Genomic DNA, 22,956 nt, shown 5'->3' with positions numbered 1-22,956 from the left:
TAGCTCACAGAGATGCTCTTTGTCAACAACTTGGAAAAAGCAGCTATTTAGGGCTACTCTATTCCAGGTAGGATAAGCCATCTTATTTGTGTGAAGAGCCTTTATGAAACAAAACAAGTCATGGCAGCTACTATTGCCCTTTCTTCCCCTCAGTGTCATCTCCACAGGCTGTATGCAGTCTGTTGTCTTCGCCCATTTGTTTGCATAGAGTCTTGCTTGTGAACCGGCTCTAGTCATGTTGAGTAAATTGTGAATATAGATTCCCAATTGGCTTGGTGCAATGATGAGCAGATGCACTCACAGATGTTTTCCCTCTATGTGTCTGTTTACCAGTTCAAATATCCCAATTACATACTATAGAGGTTTGTTCATCTATTTAAGCAATTCGACGTGGATTCTAACAAGAACACTTTTAATGAAGTATTAAAAAGCTGAGTTACCTTAACTTTTTATGGAAAAGTAAGGTTTAGTTTTGGTAGCTATAGCAAATATCACATATTTTTCACTTTTCTCGTTAATACATCCTGTGTGTTGTTGAGCAAATATTTACGGAATACTTTTGGGTTTAGATTTTCATATTTCAAATCTACAAATAAAGGATTTCTTTGTATACCACATCTTAGAAGATTAAACATGGTGAATGTGCTCCTTTCATGCATGATCAGTTGTTGTACACGAAGAGGCAGACTCCCTCGACATCCATATGTAATCCTCACATTCAGTTCATGTTTTTGGAACTTGAATCTATCCAGAAATACCTCACTTTTGAAAGGGAATCGATGTTCAAGACCTGAAGCTACAACCTGAATATGAGATCTGAGCAGCATAAAATGAATTTTTCATCAAATATACTTCACACTAGCACAATTAAGCATTGATGAAACACAGGGTGAACATAGAGTGACACACCTTGGATGTTTTTTTTATTTTGACTTTCCAACTTCATGACAATTAACTATTTTCTCATTACAATTTCTTTACCTACTGTGATATTAAACTTCTTTTTTATTCTAAAACTTACTTCAAACTCAAAGTACAGGAAGATTTTTTTTTTTAAATTTGCACATCACAGAAAAATTGTGGTACTAACCACACCAAAAAAAAACACCAAACAAGTCAAATTGGGTTTCGAAATCATGAGAAAATGAGCAGTGGTCAAAGAGTTTTGTTTCAACGGAACCAGACTGCATAGATATGACATCACAAGAGCTCACTGGAGAGATGAAATATTATCACATATAAAAATGAACAGGTGAAAAATTAGGCAGTTGTTGGCAGTGATCCTCAACCTCACACTGGCTCAAAAAAATAAAAAAATAAAATCAATCCACTAACCACTTACTCTTGAAAGTTTGGTTCTATATGTAGGTGACTGCTGACACTGCACAAATGTAATCCACAGTGCACAGCCACGTGCACATTCAGTTTTGTAACAATCTCAGTACAAGAACTATAACTTTGCCATGAATCTACCGAGCATTTATCTTATTATTGGAGCTGGTTGTAACCTGTCCAACATCTGTGGTTGTCTTGTTTTTCAACTTTGCTCTTCACAAAATTAGTCCAGTTCTTCTTCTTCTCAATATTCATCTGCAGTGCAGCTGGCTGCCCAAATTTGGTAAATTCTGGCATTAAGGGAAGATGTATTTCCATAATGAAGGCAGAACAGTTAGCTCCCCACTAACATCCACAGGCTAATGCATTGTAGTAGGCGTATTTATAACAGGGGTAGGGGTATGAACTTTTGGTTACCTTAAATTTCCTACCTTAATATTCCTGAACAAAGAACAATGAAAATCTGCCCCAACTGCACCATTCTGCAAAACATAGTCCTTAGTCCTTTAAAATGTTTTAAAAGACTTATTTTTTAACACATGCAATATGTTCCCTTGCTTTATTTCTTTTTGAAGGACATCAAACCGTGCCATAGCAAAGTAACACGAACACACAGTAGTTAAAAGAAAAATATCACCATGATCTATCTTCTAACTCGGTTGAATTACTGTTTTCAATCCACATGCCTGCTCCGGGTTGTTGATTAGAACATATCAGCCCATCAGGGATATGAAAACTGCAATAAGATCCAGACCTCTGCCCTGTGTGATTTGAATATGAAATGATAAGATTATTGATTTTGGTTGTTTGGATCCCCCACCCGAGGTGATATTGTGGCAGTGCAATCACTGTAGCTGACATTTAGCACTGTGTTTACTTTTGCTGTCTCCATTGATTGCATCAAAATCGCCGCCCATACATCCTGCAGGAGCTCATTGTATCATTAGTTTTAGAGAGGTGATGGATAGAGCTTATCAGAAATGCGACAGTGGTGATCTTTGCCGGTGCAGCAAATAACCATGTTGCCCTCCAGTCACAGAATCATGGTTCTGGTGCGTTTGCATTTCAAATACCATTGAATGTCGTTGTAAGGATGGCTGATGCCATTCACATTTTCATAGACTGTTGACTTACTCCAAAATATGTGTTTTAACACAAGTATGATAGTATAGCAAAGATTTTCTTAGCTTTACCGTTACATTAATGAGTACTAGAACTTAAATCAAACCATTTTATGTATGAGCTGAAATCTAAAGTTCAGCTCAGCAGGGAACAGTAATAAGTCTTGATTTTTATGTATTGATGTTCCAGGTAAACTTCTAGCACTGTGTAACCACAGCTGTGCCTCCTCAATCCCAGTAAACTTTCAAGAAAATCTCTTGCTTAGTTCAGATTTTCGACTTTGTTTCTGGAGAGAACTAAAAAAATGAAGAACTAACAAACGTGTTTGCTGGCAAATACTCCCATATCACTGTGGACTCCTGTCACGAGACATTACATGCACATCGCTGTTCTGAGCAGCACTGCTGTCAAAGTAGCTCATAAAGGCTGTAATGTTTAATATTTTCTTTGTTATGTTAGAGGAAGAGTTCTCTATATGTCCAGCAACCCGTTTTTTAAAAAAAAACTTAAGGTGACAGTCTACAAATGAATGTACTCTCTTCTTAGGTAGATTTATTTGCATTTCTAATGCCATTTTCTCAGCAGTTAGACAATCCAGCCTTAAGTGCCTCCTTTTATATTTATATACCAGTGTTGGTGCTTATGCATTATTAAATTATGAAGAGCCTGGTAAGCACCCCAGAAAGGCCTTTTTGAATAAATATTTCAGTACCCTGATATACACAGTTCATATCTGCCCTGTACTGCAATGGCAAAGGTTTGGCTCGAATGCCCCACACAGAAATCATCTTTTCCTCAACCAACTGAATCACAGGGATCAATGAGAGCTTTTGAAGTTTTTTTTTTTTGCATTTTTCAGAGAGTCTAAAGTTAACATTTTTCAGGGAAAGGACCTTGATTCACCATTAGAGAAACAGGAACAGAAGTCTCATTTTATAGGTCTATCATGTAAGGTTAGTTAGAAATAGAAATAGAAAACAATGGATGCAGAGACAATAGATGTTTCTAATCTTGTTTACCGAACAAAAGAGGGAACTGGGTTTGTTTGGCAGATGACAATGAAGACAGAGGAGACAAGAAAAAAGACATTACGAAAAAGCAGCACAGATATGATGAGTTTAAAGCAGATAAATAAACTGGATGGAAGACAGCAGTGGAAAATGAAAACGGAAGGAATTGTCCTGAACCTGAAAAATAACTGATGAATAAGACAATAAAGTTCTTCAACAAAAAAGGTGACAAAGATTTGAGCGTATCCTCCCATGAAACAAGCCTGGTCCTTTCATGAGGGTTTAAATCTAGGCCATGAGTGTCCTATCCTGTCTGTTTGCCTCCTCTTTAAAGTAGCATTATTCACTGCTGAGGTAGCTGTTCTTCATACTGTACGAGGCAACTTTCTCTTCTCCTCTTGCAAATACAATTGCACACACACACAAACCCTGCCTCTGGCTTTAAGGCATGGCTTTGACATATCCACTGTGACAGTACTGGGTTTGGAACACGGTGACAGAGTGGAAGAGGGGGAGATGGCGATGGGGGAGCGAGAAGGTGGTATGAAGGAGAAGACAGATGAATCAAAAGGGGAAAGCAAAATAAGTGGCAGTGGAATCAGCATCAGTGCTTGTCTCATTGACTAAAGTGAGTGTTTCAGGGGCAGTTTTGCAAACCATTAACTTCCCCTTATGGGTTACTCGGTTCTAGCGCCATGCAGGAGGCTGCATATTAATGTGAATACCTGTTTGACTGTGAAGGGTTGAAGATATATGTATATCGCACAGTTGCTTGTTTAGAGTATTCATTTATTTAATAAAAATACAAATGTCCTTTGTCAGTTGTGAGGCATATTTGCACAGTTCATGTATTCTTTTTTTCCCTCTTTGGTCTTTGTTTTTTGTTTTTTACCAGAAAAGTTAAGATATACCTTATGAATATAAATATAATATATATATTTGATCTTATCCAGGAGTCTTGGTCAAGCTAGCAGCCCAATTTCACATTAAAAAAAAAACTTCTAAAAACAATCCTATTCCAGAATTACAAAGGATGCTTGAGGGTTTGTTCCTACAGTGTGCAAAGTCTTGGAACCATCTCTATGCAGAACATTTTTTATAAAGTATGATGAGTATTTTGGTCAGTTTACCTGATTCCAATTCCAATAAGGAGTGGGAATAAAGCAAATGCTTTATTGCTCTGACAACCTCAGTCAAATCAGATAGAATTTAAGCCATTCTCACAGGAACTTTGGTCCAAGGTTGCTGTTCATAAAAGCACATCACAGCAGGAGGCGTTCAGCTGGAGATGCACTCTCCCGGCTGGAAATGTTGGGAAGGAGGTTGTGGGGGATGGCTGTCAAGAGCACAGAAGAGGCAGCCCCTACAATTGTGCTGTAGAAATCGCTATGTTTTCCTTATAACACTTGTGAATAACAGATGAGGTTCCAAGTTGCATTGGCTTGAGTATTGTATGTAGCTGTCAGTATATATGATGGCAAGGCGTGAGCAGAAAGCAGCATACAGTAGAAAGGACAACATTTCACCAGCACACACACGCTAACTGGCAGGAAATGCTTGAGAGCAGTGTTTCTCAATTCCGGTCCTCATGACCCACCGCCCTGCATGTTTTCGATGTTTCCCTCCTCCACCACACCTGATTCAAATGAATGGCTCCTTATCAGGCCACTGCAGAGCTTGATGACGAGCTGATCATTTGAATCAGGTTTGGTGGAGGAGGGAAACTTCAAAAACATGCAGGGCAGTGGGTCATGAGGACCGGAATTGAGAAACACTGACTCCAGAGTATTCGTTGACACATTCATACACACTACCTCATCTGGTGATGATCTGGAGATTTTACTAAGCGGATGAGTGGAAAATCGCTCCAGAAAATCTGTAGGTAATATTGTGGACTTTTGCATTCTCTCATGCCACTGCTGTGGACCGTCTCGAGAACATTTCAGGACTCCAGTGAATATGAGAAAAAAGCTGTAAACTACTTTATCCATTTCAAATCTGGAGTGACATTTTATGCTTTCATTTTTCAAGCAAGATGTGAGCTGAGCATTCCAACCTCTTCTGAATCTGAGAAATGAGAGGCTTTTGTGGCCAATTTTATGTGTTTAGAAAACCCCAGAAAGACAAAAAACATCAAAGAGTGATACTCACATTCACTTGATAACTGATCACGGGTTTAAACTTGGTGTTGGCTACAAAGACTCTTTAACACCAGGGCAGACAATCTCCTGAACCTGTAATATGCTGTACTTTATGCTGGTTTTACTCTACTTATGCATGTTAACAACTCATATGCTGACATTCTTGCAGATAATGTTGACTTTTCACATTTAATGCAAATTGTGCAATGATGGCACGCTTTATGAAGGTTGTTGCTGTTGGTATGCTTTATGTAACATTTCCAAACAGAATTTACAAGAGAAAGATAGCTTTCTCCTCTGCTATCTTCGTTTGTGCTGTCTGAAGCACACACAAGTCACCACCATAGACATATATGTGTTATATATATACATATAACTGCAAGAATTTTTTATTTTTTTTCTACAAATGTTTTTATTTTTGGCAGCAACGTCAATGTCTTTGACGTAATCAAGTACTTCCATTACAAATGCATAATAAGCCTACTTCGGTCCTCAGAAGTTTGTACTTCTGACAAGTCCATACTAGTAAGTAGACAAGTACATACTAAGCATACTTGGTATTGAGAAACGGCCTGGGTGTTTTCCTAAAAGGGCATCATTAGCTCGGCGCGTTAGCCTTTAGCATGACTGCTTAATCTGCTTATTTCTCCTCCTTTCTGATTGCAGTCAAAATTTTATGTCATCACAAACAGATGAAATTTTATTTTTTTAATGATAATAGCCAGGATGTGTTGAGGATGACTAGCTAGCTGTATCTAGCTTGCATAACCAGCTGGAGTTCAATCACTGATTCACATTACTTGTTTTATTTTCTATGCAGTCATAACTTTGTGTTACAGAATGTAAATATGTATGTAAATTAAAAAAGAAGTCTCATAGTCAGATAATTCTGTTACACTCAATTGTGACCAAGTGCTATTAGTCATGTTGTGGCCTTTGTAGGGAAGCATAATAAGGCCTATGTAAGTTTGATGCACATATAACTCATGCATATTACATTATGAAATTGAGCTTATTGAAACATTATCTGATGTCTAAAGGCTTTGTTTTATTAAATTGTGTTGAAATATTTGATGCCACAGATAAACAGTGAGATAAAATATAAGTGCTTTATTAATTTGCTTTTGGCACTGTCTCCACTCCGTCTCCATCCCTATGTCACCCCTGCTTAATTCCTCCTTATTTTATCAGTTTTTCTGAGCTCTTTTCCTGTCTGACCTCCTCCAGGCATATCCTACTTCATCTTCTGCCCCCCCCCCCTTATCCTTCATCTTTTCTTCATTCCCCAACCATCCCCTCAACTCCACTTCTCCTCCTTTTTCGATTCTTCGTCGCATATCTCCACCTTAGCAAAATCTTGTCTCATGAGGGAGGCAGTGTGCACAGACTTGATTAGACCGGAGCATTAGAAAGTTCAGAGCACAGCAGAACAGAAAGTGGTGTCTAGCCGCCAGGCAGAGTGGAATCTAAACGGATGTGCCTTACACACGAGGTCGTTGGCGATGGATTTTCAGGGGGGTTTCAGTGCATCGGATTTCTGGGAGTGTCCTTAGAGCAGCCAGAGGCAGCCATGCAGAAACTGCAGTGGTCCGGTCAAAGCCAGAGCCTCCCCAGACGCATAGCCTGTCTAACAGAGGTAGAGGATGAGATGCTGACTCCAAAACTTTGAACTATTTGGAGAGGAGATGATTTTAAAATGATATGTCATGTTAGAGACACATTTGTACATATGATAAACATTTTCTTTTCAGAGCAACAGAGGGAAATGGACTGATATGACAGTACAGCCTTCTTTGAATATTTGTCTCATGCAAAATGCAAAGGGTACCAGATTCAGCCCGATCTGTGCTGCCATGTCTTATTATTCCTCAGCATATGCTGTTAGAAAAAAGACGTTTGGACTAAATGTTAAAAAAAGAAATATGTACATTAAACTAAAGATTTAAGAAAAATGACCAAAAAACAGCCTTTACATTACATAGAACACAATGTCACTAAATTGCTACCACTCATCTTCCGGTGAGGACATTAAATGACCAAAACATGTCACACTGATGTGGGGGTGACCCATACCTTGAAGGCTACTCTGCAGCACTCTGCAGTTCTTTGCTGCTCAGCCGCACAAAGGATTTACAACCACTGTATAAAATAAATCGCCAGCCGGGCTACTTGTCTTCCAGGCACCAATGACAATTGTGCACATTCCTATAGTCAACCAGCCCCTCACCCACCTACTCATACATGTCTCCATGCATGTGTGTGTGTACTGTACATGATTACATGAAAATTGCCAGTGGGAACAACCATACGGCTTCTGGTTGCACCAGCTTGATATACACTTTCAAAATGAGAGACACTAGCTGACATGACTGTTTGTCTCGTTGAGTTTAGATTTGGCCAGAGTAAAACATGTGACACCAACTCATTATTAATTGTGATTTTAATGTGGTCCGAGGGGGGCTTGTATGCGAGCTTCCCCATGCTCAAAACATCTAGACGCATGCAACAGTACAGAAACGTGTTGTGGTCGAGATGTCAAGACATTCACATTGTTTGGAGCTGACAGTTTCCCTCAGCCTCTGGTCACACCAAGGGGCCACTTGCTGCCAGTCAGCATATCAGGCCTTCCTCTTGAAAATTGCTCATTATGGCTTGTCCTGAGTAGATGCTTGTTATACATTGCTCTTCATATAAGTGTACACAAGTTGTAATAGGTGTGCTTGTGTCTCTAATTATTGGCCACAGGCCAGTCTCCCACCAGCTTCCATCCTGATCAGGCATCTCCAGCTCAACGCTGCAAGATTAATAACCTGGTTTTGTGTGTATGTTTGTCATGTGTGTCACATGCACGGTCACTCCAATCAAAATTCTTCCAGCTCGTCTACCTGCACTGATGATGATTTGCCACACCGCCTTTACCCGCTCCCACTCTCTTACCCACACAACCTCATTCCACCCTATCCCCCCGCCACACACACAAAACACACAGGCATACACACAAAATCCATGGTGGTTAAACCTACCCTAGCAAGCCAACTGGAGGTAATTTACCATAGCTTGGCGGACACATGCCATTTTACTGAACATGGTGCATAGCCCCCCGAGCTTTGCTCCGCACTGACTTTTCTCTCCAGCAGAGCAAAGAACGAACAACTGAGGAGTCTAAAGAGAGGGAAGCAAAAACAGGTGAAGAAAAACTAAGTGAAGCAAAATGGCAAGGTGAAAGAAAAAAAAGCTTGCTTAAGCTGCTGAGTGCTTTCCTTTGGAATTCTGGTACACTGAAACACAAACTAGTCTGACTAAGTACATGTACATGGTTGAAGATTTACATGAAACCTTTTTTTTTTTATATATAGATTAACACATCAAATGCCTTGTCTGACTGGGCTTTGTCAACACATATCTCAATAAACAATTGGAGGGTTTATCTAATGAGGATGCATTCAGTTTTCTTTCACCTCTGAAGAAACTCTTTTCTGCTTATCTAATTAAGGAGAGTATGGAAATTCTGAAATTCTGTATAGTAGCTTATTCTTTGCTTTTTGATGTTATTCTAACTACTGAAATGTTATGTCCTTGCTATATTCTTTTTCGACATATACACAAACAGACAAATACAGGCAAATACAGTCCCTACACATTTAAGACTGCAGGCTGAGGTAGTAGGGCATCTGGTCTCCAAGTGATGAGCGTGTGTGTGTAAACTGTGGGGTGGGGGTTGGGGTAACAGGTGCACGTGCGTGTGAGTGTGTGCGTGTGACGCATGTTGACAAGGTAGCCCAGACCGGTCAGCACTCATTAGCGAAAGAAAGAATCCCCGAATGAGAAGTGCTGTGACAGGCAGGACTCTCGTTAAGAGACTTCGCACACACACACACACACACACACCACTTACAGACACATTGACTCAGGCTGCTTTGGTGAACAGAATGAGCCAGACATCAAGTAGTTCATGGATGCATGCAATATGGTGTGTGAGTGGTGCGACCTTGGCGACAGCGTTGTTAATGCCGACGCTGTAGGAAATGAAGATTCAGGGCAGAAATATTTAGGACATAGAGTTCCTGTCACTTACACATGCATGGCGGCCAGGGAGTGGTCTGTTTTCTTTATTTACTTTATTCTCTAAAGTACACAATGTCGTGGGGACTTTTAATTGCAATAATTTTACTAACAAACTATAAGTCACAAGTCTCTTGTGTCAAAGATATTGAAAATCTTATGTCCTCTTGGCAGCAAAATTTTCAAGGCAGAAAGGATCGATTATTATTATATTTGGAATATTTTCAACAAAGATTAAACAGATATGACTGAAGTGGAGATGGATGATAGCAGCAGGTACATCTAAGGACATAAATCCAGTGACAGATATCAGTTTTAGTCTGGTTCTGCCCATTGGCTGATGTTCTGCTCTGTCGCTATCTATTTGGGTGTGGCTCCACAGAGAAGAAATGTTGAGCTCATTTTAAAAAAATGTGCCCTTTTAAACATTAAGTAGTTTCACAGGTTTACATGATGTCTTCCAGACCTTATGCACATGATATTCTGATGAATACAGAGTGTAAACACATAACATATGTTCTGATAATTAGCATAATTACATGGTGTTTATTCGTAATATTCCAACCAATCAACAGATTAAGATAATGAAAGGAAGCAGGTTACAAAAACAAGGCACTGCTTGAGGCAGTCACCACTGTCTATTCATTATGGACTCTTTGGATGGAGTATATTTTTATGTCATTATCTGAGCATATGGGAGAATGCAGCCCTACTGAATTATGAACATAACTAGAGTGATTTGACTTTGGATTAGTCCCGGACTGCTCCGGGCTATCACATAACTATTGTCTGTGAAGTCACCATGAGCACAGAGGAAATGAAAGGGTTAATTAACCAATGGGTGTGGTAGTGATGGAGCATACGGGGTGATGGAATAGCTTTTGAATTATGAAACAGAGGAATGCTCTGACTGGTGTCGTCCGGCCATATGTTGCTGTGTGCCTGCTCTGTCTAGCTGGGGACAGCTGGTCAAATTGCTCATGTTCGACCGAGTTAGGGTCCAATCAATCAAAATGGGGCAGTTTGCGCAGTTGTTTAAGCGGCGGCAAGAATAATGCACAGGAGTGTGTTGTGAGTCTATCATTTTAGAGCCATTAGGGATTTGTCAGGAACTGTTAGCTGAAATGAAATCTCACTCCCATGGAATCAGGTACAAAAGCTTTTATTTAGGCAGCTGAATGTATTTGAATGTGCGGTGTTCAAGGTTATTTTTAACAGAAAGCCTTAAGAAGGCAGCTCTGAATCATGGAATTTGAAGCATTTGTGTGAAAAAGCTTTGCTGTAAATATGACGCGTACATTTTAGACAATTGTCATTTTCTTTTTACACCAACCTTGTTTGACAGAGATGAATCCAAAATAAAGATCTTTAAAACCTTTTGTAACTGTACCTTACAGTACCGATCAACCAACCTTTAGAGAGCATGCTACCTCTAATGGTCTTGAGAGCAACCGCATATGAGCTGTCGGTATTATTGTAAAAAGAGTGTATTTTGTATGTATTTGTAGATTTGATTTTTAACCCTAGCCAGGTCATATTATCATCCAAACACAAAGGACAAATTTGTTTCCGTAAAGTGTTATTTTTTATGTAAACCAAGAGAGTGAAAAAAAATGTAGCATATCTGGAATTCTCATCCTGTATTTGAAGGAGCTGCAGGCAGTCACCACATCCACCTCTCTTCTTCCTCCATTAGAAAAATGCATGACTGATGAAAAGAAAAACTTGAAAATGACATTTGCTTCAATGTTAGAACACTCATGCAAGTTGTATTTCGCTCTTTCAGCCGTGAAGACACCCCTTGTGTTTAAGGGTATTCACAAACAACCTATTTGGATGATTTGAATAGAATCTCTGTTGGCCAAAAAAAGAGCTGAAAACATAGAAAACAATATTAGATCCATGGAAAAAGAACCGTAAGTACAATTGCAAGCTTTTATATCTAGAGAGTTCTAAAAAGTAAAATAAAGAATGAGGGATGTTCTATGATCCAGAACTAAAAGATTATGATCAAAGTATATAAAAATGACCTGATTGGATAAAATGATTTGACTTCCTTATGATGGAATGCAAATCAAATTGACCATACTGCTCAGACTCAGTTGAAATTAAGATTGGCTTGAATTGTTATGATCATAATCTTAAATTAATTTTCAATTTCAAGGATGTATTTTTTGACCTCCGAAAAAAGAACCCCATCAGTGAAGCTCTGGATGACTCCACAGCTCTTATCTTGCTGTGTGTCTTGGGTCTGTTCTCAGAGATTCAGATTCAGTGTAGAAGTGCCTGTAGGTAAATCTGTCTGTCATGTCAATGTGAGGCTTTGTCATTGACAGTGTTCAAGAGAGACGTTACAAACATACATACATATATATGTATATAAATATATATCAAAGTTATTTCAAAGTTTCATTTGAATAAATAAAAAAACAAATATTGGTAACAGTACGTATCAAAAGTTTCTATGGGAGAGACTGTGCCAAAGCAGAGATTTCCTTTCACAGCATGGCGTGATGGAGATAGTTCACTATTGTATTAGTCTCTGCTGGACCAAAATGATATGGCCGCACTGATCAATAGTCTCTGTTACACATGATTTATTTCCCATGGCTCTGGCTGTCTGCTTTGCTCCATCTGTCCCCAGCTCTTGCAAATTTCTGCTGCCTGTCTCTCTTAAAGTCACGCACACACACAAACAAACACACACACACACACACACACACACACACACACACACAAACTTGGCATGTCTGTTAATTCAGAGCTAAGTCTGTCCTCCCCTGAGAGCAGGGAACATTTAGGCACAAAATAGGGCTTCTGTTACCTTTGAACTATGCTCATGAAATAGCTTGATTATATAATGGCTGTGTGATGCTTTGGCCCCTTCTGCATACTTACAAAAATTATATCAATACACAACTTCTGAAGAGGAAATGTGTAAATTTCCCCCTTTGTATCACGGAAAGGGTAAATTTGGGGGTGCAGGTAGAAGGTAATTGAGTTATTTGTTGGCTGAGCGAGTGGGCGAATGAGCCAGTGATTGAACAATGCTAGTCTGCTTCATATGTTCTGGGAAAAAAAAGGGAAGGGGAAACAAGGCTTACCAGCTCAACACTGTTGCAACTTATCTCAGAAACCATCATCTTATTAATTGTTTATCGCTGATGGACCATGAAATGAACAATTAGATCGGAACATCAATATATTTCACACTTTGATGCTGATGTGGAATACTAAGTGAAGTGAATCCTAGTACGGATAGAGGCACCCTCGTGCAAACTTTAAGTAATCGGAATATAGCATTTAGTCTTGCATTCCCCTCCCAGATTTGTTGTGCATTGATTATCTGGCATATGATTTGTTGCTTTGTGAAATATGTGTTTGTAAAATCTGCCCAACAAGAATAACTGTTGTTTTTCAGCTGCTCAACATTTTATCACCATTGCAGTGTTACTCCGGCTGTATTGGATCTGTTAAGGAACAGCTTTTGAATATATAATCATTTGTGAATAAATATTACATTTAATACACTTTCAGCTTCTTTGAATTGTGTTTGCTCCATTTCATAAATTGGACACCAATGTGCAAGAGACTGCATTTTAATTTCCAACATCATCTATAGTCTTCTTTTATACAGTTGTCTTGATAATTCATATTTTCGTTAATAATCAGAAAGTTGATCTGTTGTTGAAGGGGAAAATGTGTCATCATTCTTTCGTGCATGTTGAACTTCTGCAAGCAAATCCAGTGGGCTAAATGAAGTGTCATAATGTGGCAGCCAAGTGAGCAACTCTTCTGTGTGTGTGTGTCACTTTACAGGCCTGTATGGTGTCAGGAACACTGAGCTGTGAGAGAAACAGCTCACCACACGACTGTCTGGGCTCAGCAGGAAGTACCTCCACACACACTTCCAGGTCAAACTCAGACGTCATGTGGGCCAGATGCCTACTCTTCATCTCAACCTTGCTTGCTCCCATCGCCATTGGTAAGTTCACATTACTCATTACTCATTCCTCAGTATTTCAATTTTTTTGTGGCTTAAATGTAATGATAATCAGTGCATTATTTTCATACTTATTCATAAAGATGTCCAGCTCCTTCTTTTATGTCACATTTGGAAAAGCTAAAATGAAACAAAAAAAAACAAAGCTGGCCGTGTGGCCTAGATTTGTACATTTTTACTTGTACCAAACTGATTCTAGAAAATATGAAACAATATGAAACTTTGACATTTTTTTTCTAATGGAACATCATCGCGCTGCAGCGGTGTCTCTGATGTGTAAAATACAACAACTTTGAACAAAACCTCAGCATTTCTGAAGACCAGGCGAACAAATAAAAAGGAAAAAACAGAAAACTCAATGACTAGAAAACAAAAAAACACAACAAAGTTTCACAAAACACAATATATATATATATATATTTATAAATATACATATAGATGTATGCTGTAGTTTTCTGAACTCTTTTGGTCCCTTTGCATAAATCTTTAGGCACTTATGTCAGTTTAACAAGCGCCGATTTATGACGAGGTTCTTTTCCACATATTTATATCTAGTCAGAGAGCAAGAAAAGGTGATACGTCAAGCTGAAGTCTGGTATTTCATGGCACGGCTTTGACTCCTCATCCGCCCCCACTTACCCAAGGACGTAATGAGAAACACTGCAGCTGCGATTCCAATGAAACACTCACTCATTCGTCAATGTACATGTATTCTCTACCTTATTAATGTGCACATAGTTAGGCTTCCCACACATGCACAGTGGAGATGCAGTGCCAGTGGGTCATCTATATGTTCCCTGCTCTCCCCTGTGATAGCGAGCTTTGAAGACTCCAAGAGGGAGCTCTGGCCCACTTGGACTTAATCCTATTAATGGCTGCTGTCAATCACAATTTGGAACTTTGTACTTGCCCACATGCCTGGTGCCATGCTTGTGCATAGATGATATGCTTTAAATGCTGAAATACTTTAGACTCACATGGACAGTTTCAGGCACACATAGGGGTGCTCACAAGCAAGCAGCCACTGAGGGCTTTGCTTTAACACCAAGAGATGAGTCTCAGTCAAAAGCATTTACATCAATGTCTGAAGGATAAGTCGACATATGCAAATCATGTTGTTTATACTTGGAGGGATTTGCTGAAACAAAGACATTTTAGCTCTCAGGACACATAGAAAGCACTTCATCTTTCCCACTAAGCTGAGTGTTGTCATTATCACGGGATATGAGAGAGTTGTAAAGAAATAACCAAAAAAAAAAAGAAGAAGAAATAAACAAATATGTAAAAGTGACAGCAAAATGTATTTTTCTGGGCTTTAAAGTTATCTGGTACAAGCAGATTTTACTAGAGTGGACTTGTTGAGCGTGTTGGGCCTTGAAAGTAGGTACAATTGCATTAAATAAAATAAAAAAACGTGGGAAAAAATTTCACAATATTTTCATAAAGAGAAGTGCTGCTGCTAAAAAAAAGAATATCAATAAAAAAAGTCAATAAGACACAATTTGCACAAGTTCATCATATTCATCATTGGTTGAATATTTGTTAAAGCATCAGACAAGTATAGAGGGTGACCAATAGCATGATTTCATTAAAAACTGAGAAATCATGCATACATGATAATATTCAGTCTGGAAGTTGTCACAAACATCCAAAAAGAAGATTGTCCCTGATAAGCATCATGACATGTCAGCTTTGGTCTGCCCAACAAGTATTTATTTGGTGGACAGTTATTTATAAAATCTATATTGGCTGTATGGACAGTTTTCACAGTGCATACTAAATGGTTTCAGTTTCTTTTTGACACGTTTATATTTGAGATTAATCTTAGCATGAATTAAATGTATTCTCCTGAATCTACACATGATGCTCCACAGTGACAAAGAAACAATGGTTTTGTTCATTTATCAAGGAAAAACGTCAATGTGCCATGAACATATGAGTAGAGACTTTCTGTCATAACAGTTCCAACTGAGCGTTGCTGCATCCTGCTTTGATCTTTGACACATGTGATGCCTCTACAGTTTCACTGAAGTCCACCTGTGCATAGCTCAACTCATTAGACATAATTAAGAAGATGCAAATATCGACATAAGGTGTCGCAAATTATAGTGTGTGTCAGAGAGAAAACTAAACCAAATCTGGTGTAAAGAGAATTGTCTAGAGACCCGTGAGACAGGACTGTGTCGAGGCATAGATCTGGAGAAGTACACGAGAGCATTTCTGAGGCATTGGAAGTTGCAAAAAGCTCAGTCGCTCCCATTTTTCAACAGCCCAACTTCTAAAAAATTTGGGATCCTGCGTAATCTGTAAATAATAACAATAATTTAGAAATCCCATGAGGAATACTTTATTCACAATGGAACACTGAAAACATATTGAATATGAAAAGTTAGATACCCTCCTGGTTGCTGTCATTTCTAGATTCAAAAGCCTAAATCTCTAATGGTATGGGTGCATTACTATTGAACTAGCAACCTGCACATCTGGAAAGACACCATCACTGCTGAAGGGTATATACATCTTTTAGAGCAACATTTGCTCCCATCCAGAGATAAAATGGAGGAAATGTTAAGCACCAACAGACTTCCTGAATATTTGAGGAAGAAGACCAAACTATTCACATTGACATGTGCTGACATGTTTTTAGGGAACCAGTCACTGAACATCGCATTATTATTAGCAGCCCTACACTCAAACACGGTGGTGGTAGCACAGTTATGTGCTGATATCTTTCTGTGACTGGGCAAAGCAGTTCTGAGCAATCTTGAATGTTCAGGATATCTTGATGGAACGAAAGTTTTCATTTTAACAAGCAGCTGCCCCAAAACTTTCTGCTGGTATTGTATGATGCCTTGTTTTGATTTTCATCTCTTGTCATAGAATTTATTGACAAAAAAAAATAAAATAACCTTTGAAATATCTTTTGCTCTTAAAAATGTGTAGTTATTTCTTTTACTCAGAGGACATATATTTCAGACTCCAGCACTGGCCAAATGCTTTGGCAGTTCAAGTGAGATATCACCTTTTAAATCTCTCTCTCCTTTCTCCTCTCACCCTCTCATTCTCCGTCTTTCTATCTATCCACTTCTTTCGCCACTCTCTTGTTCTTGGCCCAAATGTAGAAATCAATATCCTTTTGTTTCAGCCCCCTGAGGCAATGAGAGTGTCTGAATAAGATTGTCTGTACTATCAGCAGCTGCCAAGTTTCTGTCACCACTTACACAACTAATGACAGATGCATTAACATGCACTTACAGCTCAACAATATTAGATGTGGGCAAAGGCAGGGAGCTAAACATGGGAACATACTGTATGTGGCTGAGTGCATGTGTTTGTGCTGTGTGTCTGCATCGAAAGGTGCGGCGTGACTGAACATTCTCATTTGCAGGAAAGGGAAATATACGTGGAGAGAATTATTTTTAGTCAGGTTAAACACTGCGTTGCTATAAGCGAGGCAGCTGATGTAGAAGATGAGCTTAAAGGTGACAGATGAGACAGGATTATGTGCCAGTCATGACATTTAGATCTGCTTATGGTGGCAATGTTTTTTAATTGACTTCACCTTGCCACTTTATAATCAAAAATGATGATTTTATGATTTATTTTATGATTTGAAAATAGTTTTCAAGAAATATTACTTCTATATTGGCCATATGGTTGCGATATGATTCTAGACCCATAAATGTAACTGACATCCCACTCTGGCACACCTTCAGCATGACTAACTTAAAGTTTAACACACAAGTGCAGCACAGTGTGCTGAACAAAGATGTCCACTGGACAATATTAGGGAAGTTTTGCTGATTTGCTCCATGTAAAAAAAGATGTAAAATGCCATTTAGTTCTCACATTTGGATGGTTCAATCATGGAATTTGACATAAAGCAATGAGAGATTAAGCTGCACCATTAATAAAAAAAAAAAGTAAAAGAAAAGAACCATTATTCAAGAATATTCTCAAGTGGCGAGGCTTGTACACAACATGAGCTGTCATGGAGCAATCCATGTCTCAACTAAGTAAACTCAGCTCAGATATTCTGTAAGACCTCCTGCCTGGTGACTTTGGTTTGTTTTTCAACCCAGAATCTGACTCATTCCAGCTTGAAACTTCTCTTGAGCTCAAAAGAGTTTGAACCTGCCAGTCACCAGATGTAGCTTTATTTGTTATATGTACAGTCATGTGAAAAAGGAATTTCACCTTCCGTCAATGCATAGGTTTTATGTAATAATAAAAGAAATTATCTATCCCATTTCAAGATTTGGTAAATGCAACCACAGATAAATGCGGCATGTTAGTTGCGGCATGTTATTAATTTTGAAAAGAACTAAAAAAACTAAAAAAGAAGCTAAATTGAGGTTTCGAGGGGGGCGAAGGAGCAGGACCCAGATGCAGACACAGACAGGAGCCAGGAGTAACTTAAAGATTTTATTGCAAGAAATAAAAATCACAGCAATGCTGGAAGAAAAAATAGAAACAAAAAAAAAAGAAATGCACTAGAGAAAACTAACGAAACAAACTATGCAAGACTCGGAAGAAATACTTGAAAACACGGAAAAACTAGCGACTCGAGAAACAGACAAAGTGTAGACTACGGGGGTGATGGCGAGGATCTTGCAAACACTGAGAACAAAACAGGAGACTAAATACTGAGGAGAGGATGATTACTGATCTGAAACACCTGAGGAGAATTAGCACGGGAGATGGGGTGGACTTGGAGACTGACAGGGAATTGAGTGAAACAGGAAATGACAAGTTAAACTCATAAGAAACTAAACAAACTAGAAACTAGGAAACCAGAATAAAAAACTAAAACACAAAAACACAAAAACAATCAAGGAACATGACAGAAACTGTGTGAAAGCAAAAAGACCCTCACTGCTTCCAAAGAAATTAACAGGGTAAGTAGAAGCCAGGTGCTGCTAATTAAATGCACTTGATTAATTGATCATCAGCAGGTGTGAGCACCTGTATCAAAGCAGAACTTTTACCAGTTTGCTGATCTGGTGCACTAAAGTGTGTGTTAATGCAATGCCAAGGAGGAAAGACATCAGCAGGGCGCTGTATAGCTCAGCTGGTTGGGAGAAGCTGTATTTCCTCCTCGTTCGAGTCCTCACCTGAGGCTCTTTGCTGCATGTCTTCCCCCATTCTCCCTGCTGCCTTTCCAGTCTAACCACTGTCAAGTAAAACCCGCAAAACCTTTTAAAAAAGAAAGACATCAGCAATGATCTTAGAACAGAAAACGTTTTCTCAGAAAAATTCCAAACAGTTGTCAATCGCAACAGGAGTTGTCCTTCCAGCAAGTTCCCCCAAAGGTGAGACTGTACAATGTTCAGAGAAGCTGCTTAAAAAAGTGCTACATCTCAGACTCTACGGGCCTCAGTTAGCATGTTAAGTTTTAAAGTTTATGACAGTACAGTTAGAAAAAGACACATTGGTGGAAGGGGTGATATTTGGTCTTATTTTGCAGTCAAAGAACCTGGGCACCTTGAAGTCGACAATGAAAACCTCTGTATAACAAAGTATTCTGGAGTCAAATGTGAGGTCATCTGTCTGGCGGCTAAAGCTTGGTTAAAATTAGGTCATGCATCAGGACAATGATCCTAAGCACAGCAGCAACAACAAAATAGCTGAAAAAAGAAAATAATCAAGTTAATGGAATGACCCAGTCAAAGTCCAGACCTCAACCTGATTAGAAAGCTGTGGCAGGACTTTAAGAGAGATGTGAATAAACTAAATGCCTGCAAGCATCAACAAACTGAAGCTTCATTGTAAAAAAGAGAGAAAAAATTCCTCCACAATGATGAGACTGGTAACATTATACAGAAAACAGTTACCTCAATTGAGTTATTGTGCATTTCAGTTATTACTGCTAAAAGCAACAAGCTATTCAGTCATGGACTGTGCTTAGTTTTACACATACTGCTTCGACAGTTTGATTACAATGACACGGCCTAATAAGTCATGTGTCATTGTTCATCTGAAGTTATATTAACAAAATTATCTTTTTTTAATACTTTATTTTGACGTTTTCAATTATGCACTGTACTCATTCTCACAGATAAAGTAGTATAAATAATAAAAACAAACAAACAAGTGATAATAATTATAATGTTAGTATTTAAGAAAATAAAGAAAATACATAGAAATAATCATAATTAAAAAAGAAAGGCAATTATTACATTGCGACAGATGTGTCAAAGACATCTTAAACAATGTACCTGGATGTTTTTAACAAATTATAACTGAACTCGTTCAAGGCTAACATGGAGTCCACAGCTGTTGGGGTAAGGTAATGTTTCAATATACTCAAAAAAAGGTTACCAGACCTTTAAAAAGGTGTCTTGTTTATTTCTCATGACTTACGTGATTTTCTTTAAAGGTAAACAAGTAATCATTTCTGATATCCATTTCGATATAGAGAGGGTGGAATCTGACTTCCAGGTTAATGCGATGCATTTTCTGGAAACAGTAAAAGTTATGTCAATAAATTTCTTGGAACTGTAATTTCAAGTTTGTTACATTGCCCAAAAGTCAGAGTCCTGGATCTAATGGAATATGTGTATCTATGTATCTATGTGTATCTGTTTACCTAATTTTCTGAGTTGATGAGGACCAGATGATAGTTTATTATGTCCTGTTGTCCAAATATTCTTTTTCACATGCACATTCACATGTGGTTATAATCTGTTAACTGTGCTTCTGCGAGCTTTGCTAAGATGCTGTTCTAAAAGATTTTTCTTTTTTTAATCTCAGTATCACGTTTCCTATTGACCTAAATAAAGGTCATAAAAATCAATAAAAAATGTTATTATGGAATACAGAAGCACCCCTCCTTGAAATTTAGAGCACAAATGTTTTTTGTGCTTGTGTGTTATTATGCCTGCTTTATGCCCGGTGGGCAACACTATAAGACATCTTATCCAAATCTAGTCTAGACAGCTTCCTCAAAATACTTTGCAATGATCTCTGCATGCTTCACTTAACTCTTTCTTTCATATATATTCATCCTCACAAAGGCTGTTGTGATGCAGCCTTTGAAAACTAGCAAACTAACACTTTAGTTAACAGATTGTGGCCTCAGTGCCCTAAGTAGCAAAGCTTACTCACACAGAAACCAAAAGATGCCCCTCAATTCTTCACCAACTCCTGAGACACACACCCAATCTGAATGTGTGCTTAAGGTCTAATCATGGCCTATGGCGATCTACCTACGTGTGTGTGCAAGTGTCTGTTCATCAAAGAGGACATTTTCAGCAAATGTCACTTATATATCAGTCCTATCTCTAAGCTATGGCCTGCCATTATCAGTGTTATGCCCTCAGGTACCAGCACCGCACAGATATAGGCAACAATGGCTGTGAATTTCTTCCTCGAAATTCCATCACACTGAGCATTTGTATGCACGTGTGCCTCTGTGTGTGTGCAAGATGTGGTGAAGGGCAGTATTAAGTTGAGCCCGGGCAGAGTGTCATTGAGCTCATTCAGATTCTTTGCTGCATATGTGTCACCATGACGCTCCCCTAACGAATGAAAGAGCCAAGGGAGGCAGGAAAGGGTTTCTATGGTTACCGTCACAGGGAGAACGAGGAAGGTGGTAGTACGACTCGCTTTTTGGGGATGTTGTAGGTCTGTGTCTGTCGATTGTTGCGCATGTTCATACACGTACATGTGAATATGCTTTCAGGAACTCATTTAAAAGGTTCTGACTGGTTAAAAGGTCTTAAAACGGAGGAGCAAGCTGTTTCAAAACTTGGACTTGACACCAGTTTGGTCCAGATTTAATACATTGTATTTATTCAGTAGTCAAAATTCATAATATGTGTATTGCTCTGGATATGGCACATATTGTCAGATGAGTTTACTCAGGAGGAGGTAGCTGTTGACACACAATATCTTGTATAACGTTAGAAATAATACAGTCTACTTTAATATCAAAGAAGGGTTTAGGTGATGGAAAAAAGAAAAAAACCTCATGTGAACACCTCAGCTAATAACCTATCTATCAGGGGATGTTGGTTGATCCTCCCAGGGACTGCTGCTCTCAACAACAAAGAATAACAACATCCAAGCTACACCACAACAACCAAAATCCCTGGGAATATCCAGCCCCACACCACCGACATCACACAACACTTTTACAGCAGCTCTGTATCATAGCTCTGTTTTCTGTGGGAGCCTTTTTCCACAGTTGAGTGGATGGCACAGAAACAAAAATATCCACGAGTTCAGTAGCCGCATTGACAATGGAATTAATGACATGTTTCCTATTTGACTGGAGTGGATGCATGCATCAAGCTCACAACTTCTGGGAATAATTGCGCATTGCCATCTTTGAGTAATCTCTGCAGCTCTAAGTGTCTGTTAAAATGCCCAGGCAATTATCCACTATCTGCAAAGATGTCCAAAACAGCTAATTACAAAGCAGTAATTACCTATTCAGTTCACTTGCGACAGTGGGCATGCCCTCGTGAAAAATCTACACTGATGCTGTTGTTTTCATGTATTTGGGATAATCAAGTCTCTAAGACAGGAGTACAAATAGAGTTTTGGCTGAAGACATTTTATTCTTGTGCAGTTTAAGCCTTTACTGTGCAGAGATCCAAAGCAGTCCTACCAACAGGTCTGGGTTTTTTTGTGTGGTTCATAAGCAAAAATAAACAACTGCCATTAGAGCAAGTAGCATCTTGTGATGCTAATGTGTGTATTTGTGTGTCCAGTGTATGGCCGTGCCCCTATCCCCATGGCAGTTGTGCGCAGGGAGCTGTCCTGTGAGTCCTACCCCATCGAACTACGCTGCCCAGGCACAGATGTCATCATGATTGAGAGCGCCAACTACGGCCGCACTGATGACAAGATCTGCGACTCGGACCCGGCCCAGATGGAGAACACACGGTGCTACCTGCCGGATGCCTACAAGATCATGTCACTCAGGTCAGTCTTTGTGTGTATGTGTCTTTGTCTGAGTTTATAGGTCACCCTGGTCATGTGTCAAGCTCTGAATTACCAACATGAAAACCTGCTTTTAAGAAGATCACAGGGAAAAAAAAGCTTAAACACAACCCCTGCCAAACTTCGTGTGAAGGAATGGAGGACAAAAATGATAGGAAATCTAGAGAATCCAGGCCCCACACCTTGCAGTTCTGCCCCTCACAGTTCCTGTACATGTACTATGGCACCATACCATAAAGCTGCAGGATGAAAGTGAGTCAGGTAACACCTACCCGCACGCCTCTCCAGCGTGACTGCCTCCTTTCCTGACAGTGCTGTTGGGGAGCACAATGAC

General features: G+C 39.1%; 1 protein-coding gene across 1 annotated transcript in view; it reads left to right on the top strand.

The window, feature by feature from the left end:
• Positions 1–22,956, top strand: part of adgrl3.1 (adhesion G protein-coupled receptor L3.1) — a 135,033-nt gene that overhangs the window by 19,294 nt on the left and 92,783 nt on the right. The window contains exons 3-4 of the mRNA XM_072383332.1: positions 13,490–13,655; positions 22,391–22,604. Coding sequence (XP_072239433.1) covers positions 13,496–13,655; positions 22,391–22,604 — 374 coding nt within the window. The 5' untranslated portion in view covers positions 13,490–13,495. The remainder of the gene's footprint in view (positions 1–13,489; positions 13,656–22,390; positions 22,605–22,956) is intronic.

The sequence above is a fragment of the Leuresthes tenuis genome, unplaced genomic scaffold (genome assembly GCF_036924035.1).
Source record: "Leuresthes tenuis unplaced genomic scaffold, fLeuTen1.0.hap1 SCAF_4, whole genome shotgun sequence".
Lineage (NCBI taxonomy): Eukaryota > Metazoa > Chordata > Actinopteri > Atheriniformes > Atherinopsidae > Leuresthes > Leuresthes tenuis.
Note: the sequence above shows the minus strand (reverse complement) of the source record. Positions and strands in the feature narration are given on the sequence as shown.